Source organism: Meriones unguiculatus, chromosome 8, assembly GCF_030254825.1.
Source record: "Meriones unguiculatus strain TT.TT164.6M chromosome 8, Bangor_MerUng_6.1, whole genome shotgun sequence".
Taxonomy (NCBI): Eukaryota; Metazoa; Chordata; class Mammalia; order Rodentia; family Muridae; genus Meriones; species Meriones unguiculatus.
In genome coordinates this window covers 7,932,896-7,951,707 of record NC_083356.1, presented here as the reverse complement: position 1 = coordinate 7,951,707, position 18,812 = coordinate 7,932,896, and the positions used below count along the sequence as shown (strand labels likewise).

Here is an 18,812-nt window from a genome sequence, read left to right as displayed (position 1 = left end):
GAAAGGAGAAGAAGGGGAAGTGGGGGAGACTGGAAGGTGGAAAGGGAGGGTCATTCTCAGGATGTAAAGAAAATAAACAGATATATGTATATATAGAAATAAAACAAAAATTCAAATAAAACTCAAAAATATTTATATTAAGATTTTAATAAAATAAGCTATAAACTATATAAAATTGAATGTTTAATTTATAAATAAATATAAGGCAGAGATCAATGACATACGTATTTTATTCAATATAAACAAATCTGAGAGAAACTGAAATGAAGAATAATATCAGGCACAGGAAAATTCTGTTATTTTTATTTAAATATGAATGTAATACCTGTAAATGAGCGACACACTTTATTTCGCTCTGCATATGACTACAGCTGATTAGAGTGAAACCGCAGTAAACCAGAAGGGAGCGAGAATGATAGATTTATGCAGTAGTGAGAATGGTTATGTTTGTATTTCAGGCAGAGAGGAGAGTGTGAGGACAAGGACACAAAGGGCTCTGCTTTTGTTTTGCCTTATTTTTGTAGTAAGTGGTAGAAACAGGCTTTCTCTCCATTTTAGTTCTTCGCTGGAATGTATACTTACACACAATTTTAAATAATTTTAGTGATGCTTTGAATATGCACCTGATGTATTAGCAAAATAACAGGAAATGACACAATTTCATAAATCACTTTCCCTAGTTTCTGTATTGATCCACCCCCCCGAAATTTCCCCCAGTATTTCATTATTATTTGAAAGCAAAAGAATTAATTTCATTTTAGACACCACATACTAAGAATTAGGTTTGTATTTATAGCCACCTTTTGGTAATTATTTTCTGCTGTCTAGGCTTGAGGCAAAGGTTCCGCAAACATTGTCCGTAGGAGCATCATTACCTATAAGTTGTGCAGTCACGGAGCAGTGCTTGTTTTAACTTTCAGCCATGACACTTCATTGTCCCCTTTCTTCATAATGCCTGACTCTGTTGGCCTGATAGGGGATGATTAATAAAAGAGTGACAGGGTTCTGGGCCCCAGACTGTGCCAACTCCTTAGGCTCTTCCCTAAGCCTAGCATGAATCTGGGCATCACATTTAGAAAACAATAGAATGCTCAGGCCTTTAACATGAGATTAATTGTCACTTTGAGTTATTTTACTCTTCTGTGGCCAAGGGTTTTTTTTTTTTCCATAGGTATTTTGTTTGTTATAATGCCATGTCTGAGATACTCATTATTTTTCTTCCTGTGATTTCTCTACCTATATACAGTTACCAAACCATCATGATCTAGAATATTTTGTAGGAGAATTCTAATAATCAGTTATCTGTGTTAACAAAATGGAGCAGGTGTGCATACAGAAAGAAGCATGTTCATTCTTCCACCAAACAATGAAAGAATAAATGTCCAAAGTAACTTTGGGCTACTGTTGTTTCACAGTACAGCCAACAGTAAGGAACGGCATGTCAAAGGATGGAGTCAATGTTTTTGTCTGCAGCTTCTTGCTCAGCAACCAGTAATCATTCTCCTTTGCCCTCCTTATTACAAATTATAACTCAGTGTGGTACGAAGCAAATTGCACTGGGCCATATCATATTTATTCTTTGAATCCCTGCGGAACCTCTGGAGGAAGGGACTTTTTGATTGTGTTTATTTCTGTTTTCTGGTGGTTCAGGTGTCTTTCTCCAAATGATTCAATATTCTGAGATGTGCCCAATTTCTTTACTTAATAATAAAACAGTCTGGGAATCATTGTAAATCAGTAGGGTTCCAGAAATAAGGTACAATACATCACAAAGGCGGTGTAGGCTATCATTGGAGATAATAAGCAAGCACATTAATATTCATGCCTTGTGAAATCCTGGCTGTGTTTCTGAAAAGCGGGAGGATACATTCCAGGTTTAATGTTCAGCAGTAGATGTTTGCCAGTGATTTTTCAGATGCTTCTTGTAGTAATTCATTCATGGCATCAGGGCATAATATAAGAAACATCTATTCGTGGCATCCACTTATTAATTGTGTACTCAGCTTATGTTTCTCAGTGAATATCCACAGTCATGTCAGCTTAGACCTTGGGCCTTTCTTTGTCTCAGCTGGAGATGCTGCTGAATAAGGCTGATCACATATGCAAGGCTCTGTGTGGAGGAGGAAGTTAGAAGAGTAGCCAAAAGGAAAACAAACAACAACAAAATACCTGCGTTGTTTTGCGGAGTGCAGAATTTCCCTGGAGTCTAAGAAATTCAAGTTGGACTTTTTCCTATGCCATAACCTAAGCTGGGCACATAAGAAAGCAATGTCTGCTGTAATGGACATGGAGATACCAATAAAACAGGGCCTCCAACATAAGGATGCGCAGACTAGTGCTTGCAGACTCAGAGTCTACATTCTACTATGACCCACACTCCACTACCCAAAGCCCCCACTTAAAGATAAGTAAGGCATTCAGAAATGTATTACAGTTGTCTTTTTTAAATTTTTATTTATTATTTACTACAATTTATTCATTTTGTATCCCGGCTGTAGCGCCCTCCCCAGTCTCCTCCCAGTCCCACCCTTTCTTTCTCTTATCCCCCTATGTCCCTCCCCTAGTCCACTGATGAGGGAGGTCCTCCTTCCCTACTGTCTGACCCTAGCCTATCAGGTCTCACCAGCACTGGCTGCATTGTCTTCCTCTGTGGCCTGGTAAGGCTGCACCCCTCAGAGGGAGGTGATCAGAGAGCTAGCCACTGAGTTCATATCAGAGACAACTCCTGCTCCTCTTACAAAGGAACCCTCATGGAGACTGAGCTGCCATGGGCTACATCTGAGGAGGAAGTCTAGGTCCTCTCTATGAACAATCCTTGGTTGTAGCATCTGTCTCTGCAGGACCCCCCCCCCCCGCCCCGGGCCCAGATTTTTTTCATTCTTAAATACATGCCTAATGAATGTTCTTGTGTAGTTCATCTGTACATAATTTATAATATGAATATTGCATTTTTGGATACTGTATGTAATTGAAAAATTTACTATCCCATTCATTGTAAATCATGTTTGTTGTTTTGGTTTTTCAGTTGACAAAGATTCTACTTTGGAATCTTGACTCTACGTCACCATGTCTTCCTACTTTTTCAGGCAGTGAGAAGTCAAGGCTGTGAGGCAAAGGGAAGCTCATGCACACAGTGTGTTTATGAGTTTACTGCTGCTGCCTGACCATTTCCAACTCTGCTAGCACCGTCTCCACTGGTGATTGCTGCACTGAAGGGGCCTGTGTTTTGGTGGGGAGTGCATTTTCAGAGTCAGTCCCATTGCTTTAGAACCCTTGCATTATATAGGATTTCCTTTAAATTCAGAATACGTTACTTTCTCCATTATATCAGCCTTTGAAACATGGAAACTGGAAGCTATAATTTCAGAAATACATCAATATTTTCTCAGTACAGTCTCCTAGAAATACCTCTGAGGTCCTCTTTTCCAAGGCGGCTCTAGTTTGTGTCAAGTTGACACCCTCCCAAGGTACGCCGATCTCTCTCTCTTCCTCTCTCTCTCTCTATCTACATACGTATCTATATAGAGCAGTAATTCAGGGGTCAAACAGACCTTTCACAGGGGTCACCTAAGACCATCAGAAAACACAGATATTTACATTATAATTCATAACAGTAGCAAAATTACAGTTATGAAGTAGCAACAAAAATAAAATAATTTTTTTTTGGCTTGGGGGACACCGCAGCATGAGGAACTGCATGAAAGGGTGGCAGTAGTAGGAAGGTTGAGGACCGCTGGCGTAGAGGTATTCAGCTATAAAGATCTATCAGTGTAGTTGTCCAAGAGTTCAGAGGGAGGTGAGCAGGAGATAACCTAAGAAATGTTAAAGAGAACATGCCAGGCTGGTGTGATAGCCTAAGGTAAAGCACTTTCCAAGCAAGCTTAATGACCTGAGTTCAGTTCCCAAAACATATAGAAATGTGCAAACTGAATCATCTTAGAGTTTCCCTCTGACCTCCACACACGTGCCAATGGGACTTCCCCTCATTACACACCCACATCCACCCATCCACCCACACCTATACCCTCCCACACCCACACACATCCACATGGACTCACACACAGACCCATACATAACCAGATGCTCTTGCACACACACACACACACACACACACACACACACACACACACTCAGACCTCCTTTCACCACCCCCAACCCAATGCACACACGGGTGTCCAAGTATGGAGGTCGATAAAAATAGAGAAAACTTGGATTAGAGAAAAGTAGGGAAACAAAGGTCAAATCGTATTTCTGTAGTTCTTAATCACACACTGCCAAACACACAGTATGGATTTTGGCTAAATGAGCAGGACTGAAACCTGAAGCGGAAAAGACATCAAAGACTGAGCAAACCAGCATGTTCTTGGTTGTTTTCCTAAGGGATAGGAGTAAATAACACAGAAGGGAAGCAGAAGTTACAGATAGGGTCCCCAAAGACCTGCTGCAGCAGCTGTTACTGTACCTTGGGAAAAAAAAAAAAAACACCAAAACATTACACTCAAAATACAAAAGAAAACATTTGAGCAACCAAGGATTGCAACAGATGATTTACCTGGAAAGATGAAAACAATAGTATCAGTTTCCTCTTTTTCTTTCTTTTCTTCCCCACCTGGAGTCACTCAGTAGCAACTCAATAGTGAAGAAGATCAAGGCCTCTTGTTCCTGAAGATAATACTGTGCACCAGTTTTCCTTTCAGCCTAATGAGAATAAGCATACCCGCCTGCAAGGATGAGGCAGGGGAATCATGCACTTGAGGCCAGTCTGGTCTACATAGCACATTCCAGGCCAGATCAGGAGCTGCTTAGTGAGACCCTGGCTCAGAAACATACTAATACAAATGGAAACAATAATAGCAAACAGTGGAAAAAAGATAGAAAGGTTGGTTGTGGCCAAGTTTTTGTTTTGTAATTGCATCTTCTTGAAGATCCTCTCTTTGAACTACTAACTACTTAGTTCTCTAAGTAGTTCAGCTACTGCAAACAGTAGACAGACTCTGGATGAAAGACTGGAAAATACCTTTGAGTTAATTTGCTTGTGGGCCAGTGTTAAAGGGATGCAGAATGTAGAAAATTCCTAAACTATAACAACATGGAAATGATGTGTGAGACAGAATAAGAGTTCCTATTTTTCACTGTTTGTAGCTAAGAGATGTAATTTAAATAAATAAAATAGAGCTGTTAAATGCTCAATGAATGAGAAAGTAAGACAATATACAAGATGGTTCAGAGGCTACAGAACAAGGGTGGGACCATTATCCCCACTGATGCCTTGTATGCTTGTAGGTGATCAATGAGGAATTCAGCTCAAAGGGAGAGGCTGCTTTGCCCTGACACAAACGCTAATGCAGCCTGAAGAAGGTCAGATTAGCAGTATGCCCAGCAACTGGTGTGTAAAACAACATATTTTTATTAGGTGTGACCCAGCTCTATTGTTTCATCTCACTGGCTGTTTTCTCTCTATGAGTGAAAAGATGAGAGTGTGAAGTTACTGTGACAATTAGTAAGAAAGTGCCCCTGATGGCTTATCTCCCACTGAGCTCTGCAGCAAGTGTGAACCATGCATGGCGTCACTGGTGTTTCCATGCTGTTGTTGCCATAGCATCTTATGAAAGGGGTCACTTTGTCCACATACATACAGGTTGTCTCTACAACCATTTGATGACTTTTAAAATCTATTTTCTCACGCAGCATGTCCTGAAGTAGTCTGTGTTCTCCTGAGAAAACTATCTGACCCAATTCTGTAAGTGCCAAATGTGAGGTTCTGTGTCCTGTGCTGAAACCTTATTGACAGGAAAGTGAAGAGGAGGCTTGTGAGACCCAAAGAGTTAAACATGTCTCTCCCTGCTTAGGAAAACAGCTCTGCAATTTCGCATTGGACTGTCTAACTGTGAGGGAAGCGTCAACAGTCACATACTGCATTTATTCCACACACACTGTGTGTGTTTACACCACACAGCCCCCATCCACACACCCTCCATTCTTCCCTTCCTGCATCTTTCCCCATAAAGACCGCCCTTGACCAACACCAGAAATAAATTTGATTTCTCTAATGCAGAAAGTAATTGGATTTTTTCCTTATTGAATGCACCACTTTAATGATTGTCCCTGCAACTGCCAATTTACCTGTAAGTGACTTCTCATCAACCTGATCCCACGACTCAAAATAAAGAGCAGGAACTGGGGTGAAAAAGACCAGCGGCCTGGCATCTAAGAGGTGGTTTCCTAGCTTTGATCTTATCATTTTCCCGAGAAAATGCCTTATCCCTGGATGTGTTTTTTACCAAACAAGCTGTGTAATAACTGGTCATCTACTTGCAGATGACTGCTCTCTAGGAAATATGATAAGTAATTCTCAGAAATTAGCCTGGCACAAACAATGAAAACACACCCAGTAATCATTTTGTTGTATGAAAATATTTATTATCATGTATGCTTCTCAAGAACAGAAGACATACTGATGAAAAGAAGTAATGAAATCTTATTATTATATCTTAATCTAGTTAAGCATGGAATAAAAACCTTGATGTTTTGTTAAAACCCTTGACACAAGACTTGTTCTCTGCAAGGGTTATGAAGGGGAAGTGGCTGAAATTGTCACCCGTTCTCAAGGAAGTTCTCGTCTGAGATTGTGTGTACCAATTTAAATTCCTTTATTTTGCCTATTCTTCTGACAATACAGTTCACCCAAGTCATGCCTTTTACTCTATCTCTTTTCTTTGATCATGTCAATAAATATCTTGAATCTTCTTTGAGAGAAATTTAATCTATATTCACACTATTGGTGAGAAAAATAAAAATTTGTAATTGGGAACGGTCAAAGCAGACCAAGCAAATGAGAAACTAACCAGTTACTAGGTCTGTTTTAACAGTAGAAAGGTCTGGAGAGAGGTCTTGGCGGTTAACATCACTAGCTGCTTTTCCAGAGGTTCTCAGCACTTGTGTCCAGCCACTCATGAAAGCCTGTAACTCCAGCTTTAGGCAATCTGATGTCTTTTTCTGTTCTGTGTGCCACACACCTACTCACACACATGCACACATATACACACATGCACACACAAATAAAAGTAAATCAAATACATGTCTTTCTTTTTTTTAATTATCAGTATTAGTTGTCTCCACAGGTACCAACAAGCTTGAAAGTCTGAGGAACTGAGACTTCCCCACAGTTCTTCAGTTCTTTCTGCTTCTTCTACAATGCTGCCTGAGCCTTGGAGGTGGTGATGTAGGTGTCCTGTTTGTGGCTGTACATTTAGCTGTCACTTGCCGTCATCACTTTGGTTATGAAATTACCACTGACCACTGCACAAAGAAGCTTGTCTGACCAAAGTTGAGAGCACAGGAGTATTTCTTAATGGGTGCTCAAAATTCTTCTTTGTACAATATATTATACTCTATAGCACGTTTCTTAATTTTGAATCTGCGTTGTGAGTGCTGGCTAGTTTCATGTCAACTTCACACAAGCTAAAACTATCTGAGAGGAGGGAACCTCAGTGGAGAAAATGTTTCCATCTGACGGGGCTGTAGGCAAGCCTGTATGGCATTTTCTTAATTGGTGACTGATAGGGGAGGGGCTAGCTTATTGGGAGTGAGGCCATCCCGGGGCTGACAGTCCCGGTTCTATCTGAGCAAGTCATGAGGATCAAGCCAGTAAGAGCACCGCTGCATGGCCTCTGCATCAGCTCCTGCCTCCAGGTTCCTGCCTTGTTTGAGGTCCTGTCCTGACTCCCTTCAGGGATGAGCAGTGATGGGGAAGAGTTAGCTAAATAAACCCTTTCTTGCCCAAGTTGCTTCAGTCATGGCGTTTCATCACAGCAAGAGTAACCCTTACTAAAACACCGGATGTTGGCATTTGAGCACTATCAACTAAAATCTAAACTAATGGAATGAGGTCTGTTTGATGGAGTATAAATTTTCATATGCCTATGGATGTATGCAGACCAGACCATATTTTTCTCTTTAGGGAAATTATTTCCCATGTCTACTGGCTTTTTAAATGTTCATGTAGCAGGCTAGTAGCTGAACATTTTCAGAAAGCATTAACGTGTTGTATGGGTAATGAGCAATTTACTTTGTTAATGAGTCTTTTAAAATAAACATACACTTACTAATTCATTTTGTCATTTATTTTTGGTGTAAACATTTTGGAGTACTCTGTGAACAATCCTTGGACATTAGAGAGGTTGCAAAGATAAACATTGACTGTGGGGGATATTAGAGGCTAAGAGAAAGAACAGAGAAGTGTTAAAATGAGAAACAGAGGGGGGTGTGGCATGGGAAGCTGAGTCTGCGCACGTGAGTTGTGTGCACTGGAGCACCAGTGGAGGCGGCATGGAGGAGCAGAGCTGTGCCCAGGCCTCAGCAGAGGGGCATTGTCTGTGCAGGAGCTAGAAAAAGGGAGGACGCTTTTGGAAGATACGGAGTTGTAGATGGGAGGGTGCTGGCTAATTAGAACACATGCGTCATAAACGGGAGGAAGTGCTCTACCAAAGTAACAGAAAGTAAGGCAGGAAAGTTTTCTCATGTAGTATTTATTTATTTACTACTTCAGGGGTGAGTATGAGGCGAGTCAGCAAAAGCCTCAGACAGATGAACAGATAAAGGAGAGAGAGAGAGAGAGAGAGAACAGTAAGGGTTTAGGTAAAATCATTTGGATTTGGGATTTGGAAGTTCTGCTTTGAACCTTATGATTTAGAAACACTTAAGAATAACATAGATATGAATCTGTATTCATATTTATATCCTAAGGAGACTTTACTAACCGCAGGTACTGTCCTATGAGAGGTGGCAATCAAGTGAGAGGGGCGGGGTTCACATGACTGAAGAACACTGTATCCCTGTGTAAAATGCAGTGATGAAACCCACTATTTCAGACAGAGGATATAGGTTAATAGCTTCAATGAAACAGTTTAATTGGAAAAAAAAATCCCTTAAATCGTAATTAGTAATTTAAAAGCAGTGTCTGCATGTCACATGCTGAATAACTTGATACAGATTCATCCAGGGTATAAAGTCAACCACGTTCTTACATTTTTTAATTGGATGAAGGACACACTTCTAATTTGTATCTCTTCAGGTAGTCTAACGTTTAAATGCACATATTCTGTTCCCAGGAGATGTCAATTTCATGCTTGTATTGCACTGAAATCTGAATTTGAGTTGTCCTCGGATGCTAAGTCAGTTCCTCTCCCCCTCAGGTCACTGACATGATGCTTCAGGACAAGCCCTACCCTGACTGGGGGAAATCGGCAAGAGCTTTCTGGAAGAAAGGCAACGTTAGAATCATCTTATTCTGGTAGGAAACTGCCTTGTTTGTTTATTTATTTCTATTCTGCTCCCTTTCCTAAAGCCCTTGAATTGAGTTTAATTTTCGTGAGCTGTGTAGAATTCTGTTTAGGAAGGCTCTGCTGTCCCATGAAAATCGTTATCACATCTTACAGATTGATTCAGTTTGTTTATTGCTCACGAGCCCGTTCAGAAGAAAGAAAAGTGATATATGGCTTGACCTGAGGTAAACGGGTTTTCATCAGGTGTATGTGATGTATGAAGCCACCTCCTGTGTACACAAATGACCCAGCCCGTTTTGCAGGCCTGGCTTCACTGTAAGGATGTGAAGTCCACCTGGAGAAAGCCTCTCCGTAAAGTGCGTCCGACTCCTCGGCGTTCCTTCTTTCCATGATTTCCTTTCCTGCCTCAGCAACATCAAAGCAATCAAAGGGCTTTGATTTTGGCTCTGGGTTACTTCCCATGGCAGCTTTCTTTCTTACATGTAAAGTTATGTACACTAATGATCAGACACCCTGGAATTGCTGGCAGTTCGTGCTGGAAAATGAGAGCCTGCATATCTGCCTTTGGAAACGAGATAAGGAATATCTGTTTATTCTTGGACGTTAGTTCCATTTTACTTTTTACAGATGAGACTGCTACAAAAATAATGGCAATTAAGAACTTGAGGAAAATACTCAACACAATCTTTTGCAGCGTAGCCCTGTTGTTAAAACTTGCTGTGATATGTAACATTTGAACTCAATTCTTAGCAAGTAGACAAGTAGGCTTTCAGTAAGTGAAGAGAGCATGATTCTGAGGCTGCCGTTCATTCCTTGGCATCATGAGCCTGGGCTGTTTTTATGGTGCTTCTTAACCTGCATTTATGTTGTCTGTGTATAAACTCCTTATGTAGCCTTCCCGACATTATATGACAACGTCGCAAACACTTACTGAGGGAGTTGAGCTCAGGCTCTATACTGTGGAGTTGGTATTCTGTCTGTTTGCTCACTTCATCCCTGGAGAGCAGGCATAGTTATCACCGGCATAAGTCTCTGAGGCCATTAGTCATTACAAATGACGGTGTCTAGGAGAATTGATGTGTCTCTTTTCAAGTAATCATCTTTAATTTTTCTTTGGCTAATTGTTCTGCATAAGACCTTGAGATTATGGGGATCTTTCTACACTATGTAATTCGCTACAATGGTTTCAAGTGTGATGGTTTGAAAGGAGACCGACTCTGATATCAAAGGTGTCAGTGTGGTGCCTCTCTTAAAACAATACCCGTTTACTATGTATATACAGATTGCACTGATGAAAGAAAATCCGTGGTGGATTATACACTGCAGGTTCCAGGGCCAAGTCCTGCAGAGGGCCCTGCGTACAGAGATCTGAAGTCCCTGGGACTGTTTCATTAGCTATTCTTTCTTTGCTTTATTTGGTTTTGGTTTGGTATGGGTGGGCATGGGAGGGGATGCAGATGTGATGGGGTTGCATGTAAATGTGTGTGTGTGTGTGTGTGTGTGTGTGCATGTGGAGGCAAGAGTTAATATTGGCTGTCTTTTTCAGTAGCTCTTCATCTATTCGTTTTAAAGAATTCTTTCTGTTCTTTGAAAATTTTGTTCACGCATATGTTTTGATCCAGTCCAATCCCCAGCCTGTCCCCTGAAGCTTCCTCCCTATCTCTTTTTCCTCCCAACTATACTTTTTCAGACAGAAAACCTAAATCCTAGGCATCCTCCTGCCCTTGCCTCCCCAGGGCTGGAGTTATGGGAAGGAACCTCCATGCTCTGCTTCTGTGTAGGGGCTGAACCTTGAACTCAGGTCTTTGTGTTTATGCAGCAATCACTCTACCATGTGAGCCACCGCCTCGGCCCTCCAGTGATATTCTTAACGACAGTTCTTACAGAGGAAGGAATCCATGCAATATTCTTCCTCAAGCATCTTAATATCATTTTCCTTGAAACTCCCCACTCCGGTCTGTGCACTGTCTATCTCTTTTATACCAAGACTTTATTTTACTATATGTGATGACATACTCCCAATACTCAATGATTTAAAGTTGTAATTTACTTACGGTTATTGGCAAAAAATGTAATTTTAACTGTAGAGCAAATTAAAATTGTTCATTGTTCAAACAAATTATTAGTATGTGATATATTTGAATGTTGTTCTTTGCCTGTTATTCAAAATTAGTAATTCAAACCACAGAGCATGAAACAATGAAAGAAACATTTAAATCCCATTTTAAGATTTTTTTTTTTTCATTTCATACATTTTGGTCTGGCTAAGTTATCTTGACATCAGTATCATGATTTTTAAAAACTAAAATCTGATGCAAATTATTGAACACGGAAATCATGCGGGAAGCAAAGGAATCTTCCCTTGTGTTCATGTATGTCATATGAAAGGAACTTAGCTAGAAGAAAGGGCATTTGGTTTTCTTTTTAGCCATAAGAAATAAAATATAAAAACTTGATATTTGAAATACCATCTCAGTAATAAAAGGGTATATTTGCATACCTCATGTCTCCCACTCAAAAGGGGATGTTTCCTTTTGATTTTGCTTTAGTTATTTTTTTTTTAAACAACGGTTTAAGCTCTATGCAGGAGCAGGAGAGGTGTCAAGGAGAACTGTTGTGGGTTGCAGTGTGGTTCTCTGCAGCAGACTTAACAACACCGAGGCTTGTACGGCGTGCAGTTTGTTCTAGAGGAGTTACTACTCTCTTTACTCACAGATACGCACGCAGGTGTCATCGCCTGCAACTGTCTGGCTGCTTTTGACACAGTGGTAGAGAAACTTCGCAGTGAAGAACTGAATTGTGACTGTGTATGGAAATAGTAGATGCAAAGGAGAGTATTCACCGACAGCTTCCAATGCCACTCCCCATATTGTTTTATAATCTAAAAGAATAAAGATCTAAGCATGAAAATCTTTTTATACTTCCATTTTTTTTTCTGAGAGCTTACCAGCTGCCATTTACACTGTCTTGTCCAAAGTCAAAGAGCAGACAGCCCAAGCAGCTTTATGCTCATGGTGTCATCGGTGTCTGTATTTATTCTCCAGAGAATAAATACTTTGCTTTGCCCTTCATAGGAAGCATCTTGGGATTCTATTTTCCAAATACATGTTTGTTTGTTTGTTTTTTGGTTTTTGGTTTTTTTTTTTTAACCAAAAAGAAAACATTACCTGTGATTAAGGGAGAGACTGATGAGAGAAATCGGGTTAGATGGGTTATCTATCCTGCTGCCCCTTATAGACACGAGTTGCTTAGAACAATGAATTTGTGCATCAGAGTGGTACATGTCTCATCCATGTAGATGCTTTTAGTTTTCAATGAGAAGTAAGCCACGTGGAACCTTGTACCTTGCTGGGGATGAGATGAACCCAGCATCCAATGCAGTGGACAGACACATAGTGTGGACAAGTGCTGAGCCACTGAGATTGGGCACTGTTGAGGACTGCAACGTGAACTAGTCCATCCTGTTGAATACAGAAATATGTCCTTAGAAATGGTCCCCAAGCCACTGTACCTGAAAGCTGATATTTGTGTTTTATGGCCTGGCCAGGGAGTGAGCAGTGAATAACTGACACAGATTGTAGAGATATAATCCAAGTGGGACAGTGGCGCAGTGTTTGGTAAAAGCTGTGCTCTGGAGAGGTGGAGTTAGAAAGCACAGTGTGGGGAGTGAGAGTCTGTGCAGCTGTGCTTGCTGTTCTGCTCCACGCTGGCATATAAAGAGAATGATATTCTACTCTCCTCACTTAAAGAAAAAAAAAAAAAGAGCTACATGTCTTACATGGTAGTAAGCATTTTCTCCAGCAGCCTAGTAGTTTGGAAGAGCATCTTTTGACCTTCATTATTATAATTTTTACCTGGGGGGAAAATGCAACTGCTGTGTATTCTGCTTTGAGTAGTATGGCTGTTAAAGTATAAACTAAGGGCTTGGCTGTTTAGATTTGACCTAATAGGAAGTAGCAAATAATTGTTGGTATTATTATTGTTATTTTAATTTACACTATTTATTGTGATGACAAAAATAAAATAGCTGTCCTCGCAGCCTGGTACCACAGGGTCTGTTCTGGTTGCAGGTCTGAGACAACCCACCGTCTAGCACCATGAGGCCTAAGTAGGCAGACCATGCCTGAGATGACTCCCTGTTCCGGTGCCATGTGGCCTGAGCAGGGAACAAGCCTGAGACAACCCATCAGCGCTTGGGTGAGGGACAAGCCTAATATGACCCCCCCACAGTCCAGTGCCAGGGGGCCTGGACAAGGAACAAGCCTGAGGTGTACCCTGCCTGCTTCCACAGAACACAGATGGGGCATAGTACTCCTGAGATGAGCCCACACACCCAGAGGCAACAGGCACCACTGAGGGGTGAGCAAGTGAAAGGCAGAGAGAAGAAAGAGAAAGAGAAGCAGAAGGATGTGTGCGCATAAAGAGAGGCAGAACTGGAGAGCTGAGGGTAGGGAGGAGCAGCCTGATATAACTAGCTGGTGATGCAGCCTAAGGTCCTGGTGAGGTCCTGGCCTGTACTGCCACCAAGGGCCATGTCTGGGGCCATGGCCCTACAGTAGCAGGGTTCTGTTACCATCAAAGGCCAGGTGATGTCCCTGGTCTGAGCTGCCACCTGGGGCCATGTTAATGGCTAAGGGCTAGCCCCACCCCTCTGGGCATCCTCGGTGAGCTGGCCCCACCCCTCACCAACTGCAGTACTAGGGAGAGCGGGTTCCACACCTCACCCAAGAAGCACAGTAGAGTTGGCCCTGGTGTCAGGGGCTCAGGTGAGCTGGTGCTGAGGCTGTGAGTATGGGAGAGCTGGCCCTTTCATTCATGTTTGGTTGTGTGGGCAAGGAAGAGATTGCCTCCTAATTTCTTTCCACTTGAGGCAAGAGGGAGAGCTGAGCCCCAGGTCATGAGAGTAGGAGAGCAGGCCTGGCACCTAGAGCTGTACCATAGAGCTGGCCCTGCTGGCGTGGGCGCAGGATCCAAAGCTGCAGGATCTCCAAGACACAGGGCAACAACAGGATATCTGGGAGGAGTCCCAGTGAGGATCCAGTATTGATGGTGTGGGAAGACAGAGGCCTGAAACAGACCAATGACTCACCGCAATGAACGTTTGCAAGTAAACAAGTGTGGACAGAAGAGTATACTCTGTGACACACTATAGCTTCCACAGTGATTTTTTTTTTCTTTTTTGTAGGAGCAGGTTGCAAGGACAGAGGGCCGGCACAAAGGGGTGGGAATATGAGTGGAATTAGGGTGCATGATGTAAATCCACACAGATTCAATAAAGCGTTCAAGATAAAGTAGCTGGCTGTGGTGTGGAGGCAGCTCTCCTCTCAGCCGTTGGGACCTGGAGGCTACAGGATCGAGGTTCTCCTCTGTTCCGTAGCAGGTTGGGGACCAGCCTGTGCTACAACAGAGCCTGTCTCAAAAGAATAAAAGTGCAGCAAGTAAATAACAAAGTGAGAAAAAAATACCCAACAATCATGAGACTGTCAGAGAGAGAATTGTTACTGACACCCTTGTAGACTTCGTATTGTGACCTATATAATTACATGTTTCATATTTTGTTTTACAGAAAGCATGCGTTTTGTTATTCTGTTAAACCTCTTTGAACTCTGTAATATTCTCTTCTGTTGTAGGGCTAAGATGGAGGTGAGGGAACAATTTTGTCGCATTCCCCCTTGCCCAGAGGTCAAAACGTTGATTATTATCCCATAGCCACATAGAAGCAGACTTCATCTTCATATTTTTAAAGTTTATTTTTGTTGATTCACTTTCCATTCCAATCGTAGTCCCTGCCCACCTCTCCTCTCGGTCCCACCTCCCCTCCGTCTTCCACCTCTCCCCCCTCCCCTACTCCTCAGAAAAGGGGAGCCCCCTACCAACTCAACCAAACATATCAAGTGGCATCAGGACTGAGTGTATCTTCTTTCCCTGCGGCCTGGCAAAGCAGCCCCACCAGGCGGAAGTGGTCACAAAGCAGGCAGCAGAGTCAGAGACAGCCACTGCTCCTCTGAACTGCCCATCCGGTACATATGTGTAGGGGCCCAGGTCAAGTCCATGCGTGGTTCTTGGTTGGTGCTTCAGTCTGTAAGCGCCTGCTGGGCCCTAGTTAGTTGGCTGTTTTTTTTTTAAGATTTCTTTATTAATTATGTATACATTATTCTGCCTGCATATACACCTGCACACCAGAAGTGAGCACCAGATCTTATTATAGATGGTTGTAAAGGCACCATGTGGTTGTTGGGAATTGAACTCAGGACCTTTGGAAAAGCAAGCAGTGCTCTTAACCTCTGAGCCATCTCTCCAGCCATAGTTGGCTGTTTTTTAAATAATTCCCAAGAAAGGTGTGATGTGAGCCTGGTAATGCGTAGTGAGCCTGCATGATTAAGTCCTAAGTTATTCACCAGTCGAAATGGTTTTGCAAAGACTAGGTGCCAATCTCTTAGTATTAATACAGAAATAATTTAACATTGAATATGAGAAAATCATACTACTTTCAAGTTTCCATCAAACCCAATGATCTTATTATTTATGAGTGTGTGTGTGTGTGTGTGTGTGTGTGTGTGTGTGTGTCTGGTGTACAAGCTATAGTGTTTGTGGAGGTCAGATGACAATTTATAGGAGTTAGTTCTCTCCATTTTTTTCTAAATTTATTTTTATTAATTACAGTTTATTTACTTTCTATCCCAGCTGTAGCCCCCTTCCCATCCCCTCCCATTCCTACCCTCCATCCCTCTTCTTCTTCTATGTCTCCCAGTCCAATGATAGGGGAGGTCCTCCTCTCCTTCCATCTAACCCTAGTCTATCAGTGTTATCAGGACTGGCTGCAATGTCCTCTTCTGTGGACTGGTAAGGCTACTCCCCCCTCAGGTAGAGGTGATCAGAGAGCCAGCCACTGAGTTCATGTCAGAGATGGTCTCTGTTCCTTTATTGTGGAACCCTCTTGGATACTGAGCAACCATGGGCTACTTCTGTTCAGGGGTTCTAAGTTATCTCCATGCATGGTCCTTGTTTGGAGTATCAGTCTCAAACTAAAATCTGTACACCTAAGGAAGCTAATCAAGAAGGAGGACCCTGGTAAGATGTTCAGTCTTCATTCAGAAAGGCAAATGAGATGGACATCAGAAGAGGGAGAAAACAGGGAACAGGAAAGGAGCCTATCACAGAAAGCCTCGGAAAGATTCTACCCATCAGGGTATAAAAACATATGCTGAGATTCATAGCCAAACTTTTTGCAGAGTGCAGGGAACCTTATGAAAGAAAGGGGAGATGGAAAGACCTGGAGGGACAGGAACTCCACAAGGAGTGCAACAGAACCAAAAAATTTGGGTGCAGTTCTCTCCATTTTTATGTGGGTGTCTGAGATCAAACCCATTCGAGTAGGCTTGGTAGCCAGCACTTTCATGCATGGAGTCTTCAAGTTTCTATAACATTTTTTATTTTTTATTTTTTTTATTTATTACAATTAATTCACTTTGTATCCCAGCTGTAGTCTCCTCTCTCATCACCTCCCAATCCCACCCTTTTTCCCTCATCTCATCCCATGCCCCTCTCCAAGTCCACTGATAGGTCCTCTTCCCTTTCATCTGACTCTAGCATATCAGGTCTCTCCAGTACAGGCTGCATTGTCTTCCTCTGTGGCCTGGTAAGGCTACTCCCCACACAGGAGGAGGTGACCAAAGAGCCAGCCATTGAGTTCATGTCAGAGACAGTCCCTGTTCCCCTTACTAGGGAATCCACTTGGACACTGAGCTGCGGCATTTTTAACTGGGAAAATATTTCACATTTTTCATATTATAATGGAGTGAGTATTTATTGTTATTTATTACACTGTGTACTTCCTTCTTACTTCTTTAAGCAAATGCCTGTCTTTGGTTGAAAATTGCTTTTGTAATTGAGGAAAAACAAACCATTTTTACTGCAGAATAAAGCACCTGTGTCTACTGAATCAGTTGCCTGAATACTAAATCAGCAGGCTCCATTGTAAACATGGATACTTCAAGGTATTAAAACTAGAAAGGCCCTAGACAGTGCTCCAAGTGATTTTCTCATAGACATAAGACACTTACGTCTAGACAAAAAGGTAACTGAGGGGTGGGGGGAAGAGCTCAGTTGGTAAAGTGTCTGCTACACAGAGGGCCTGAGCTCGGTCACCAGAACCCACGTAAAAAAATAATGCACTCTTGTAATCTTAGTGCTGAGGAGGCAGAGCCAGGCAGGCCTCTGGGGCTCTCTTATCTATGTGTCCCGGGATAATGTGAGAGAATCCAAATAAAACAATTAAGATGAACTGTACACAGCGGTGAGGAAAGACACTGAGGTTGTCCTCTCGCCGCCACACATACATGTACACATTTGCACACGTAGACACATGGACCTCTCTACACAGACATACATTTACATACACATGTAAACGTGTATGCACATATACATGCGGAGGTTTACACACATAGACACATGTTTGTAAACATAGGCCCACACCAAAGCAGACACACAGGTACACATTAATTTGTATTCATATGCACACTTGTATACACAAAAATATGCACATTTGCATACATACATGCACACATTTATACATACATACACATACTTGCACATACAGAAACACACATACAGTAACACATGTATATACATGCACACCTTTGCACACATATATATGCATAAGAGTTGCAGACATGCACTCATTTTCATACACAGACACACGCACAAAGCAACTGATAACTCATTACTTTGTTGGAATATGATATGAATCATTTACTTTGAAAATTGAGCCCATATTTATTGCTGAAATATTTAACTCTTGGGGATTCATTAATACCTGCATATTAACCCAGTCTCATGTCAGTGTAAACTCAATATTGGTGAATTAGAAGTAGACGAGTTTTAAGTAATCTACTTAAATAAATACTTATTAAAAACTGAGCACAGAGTAACATGGTTATCAGAAACACAGCCCTTTAAGCCACCGGCCGGGCTTTCACTTCTGGGCTCACGGCTTGTCCTTGTGTGTTCTTTATAATCTTGTTATAAGGGCTGTTGTTTCAAGCAGCAGGTACTGGCCGTGGTTCTGAGAGACAAAAGTCAGGCTAGTGTCGTTCTCACTCTAGAGAAGGGTACAGGGAGGAACGGAATGAGTGCAGCCAGGATGCGGACCCCGTGATGTGGCACCAGGCGAGCTGGAACTGGTTTTATGTGGAGCTGAAGCGGCACCCGAGCAGGAGCCATGTTGGGAGGGAATTGATGGTTGGTTCGGGACTGAGGGTGAGGAAGAGAAGTTGATGATAGCTGAGTGTGAAAAGATGAGCAGCAGCTCGGTGGACAGTGACAGCTGTCTCCTGCCGTAGGAACTACTGCTGAAGAAGCAAACGCTTAAGTAGGGCACAATCAGCCCAGACAGAGAGAGCAGAGGTGCCCAGCAGTCAGTCATGTGGATCAGGCTCTTGGGAGTAAGTTCTAAGACAGTTGTGTATAAAAATATATTTCATTTTATACTTGTACTTTGTGTGGGTAAATGGTGCATGGAGAAACAAA

General features: G+C 42.1%; 1 protein-coding gene across 4 annotated transcripts in view; it reads left to right on the top strand.

Moving 5' to 3' along the window:
• Tmem117 (transmembrane protein 117) overlaps window positions 1-18,812 on the top strand; it is a 429,918-nt gene that overhangs the window by 266,729 nt on the left and 144,377 nt on the right. For all 4 annotated transcript variants that reach the window (XM_060388753.1, XM_060388754.1, XM_060388755.1 and 1 more), the window contains one exon: window positions 9,195-9,292. In XM_060388753.1, the coding sequence (XP_060244736.1) occupies window positions 9,195-9,292 (98 nt within the window). The remainder of the gene's footprint in view (window positions 1-9,194; window positions 9,293-18,812) is intronic.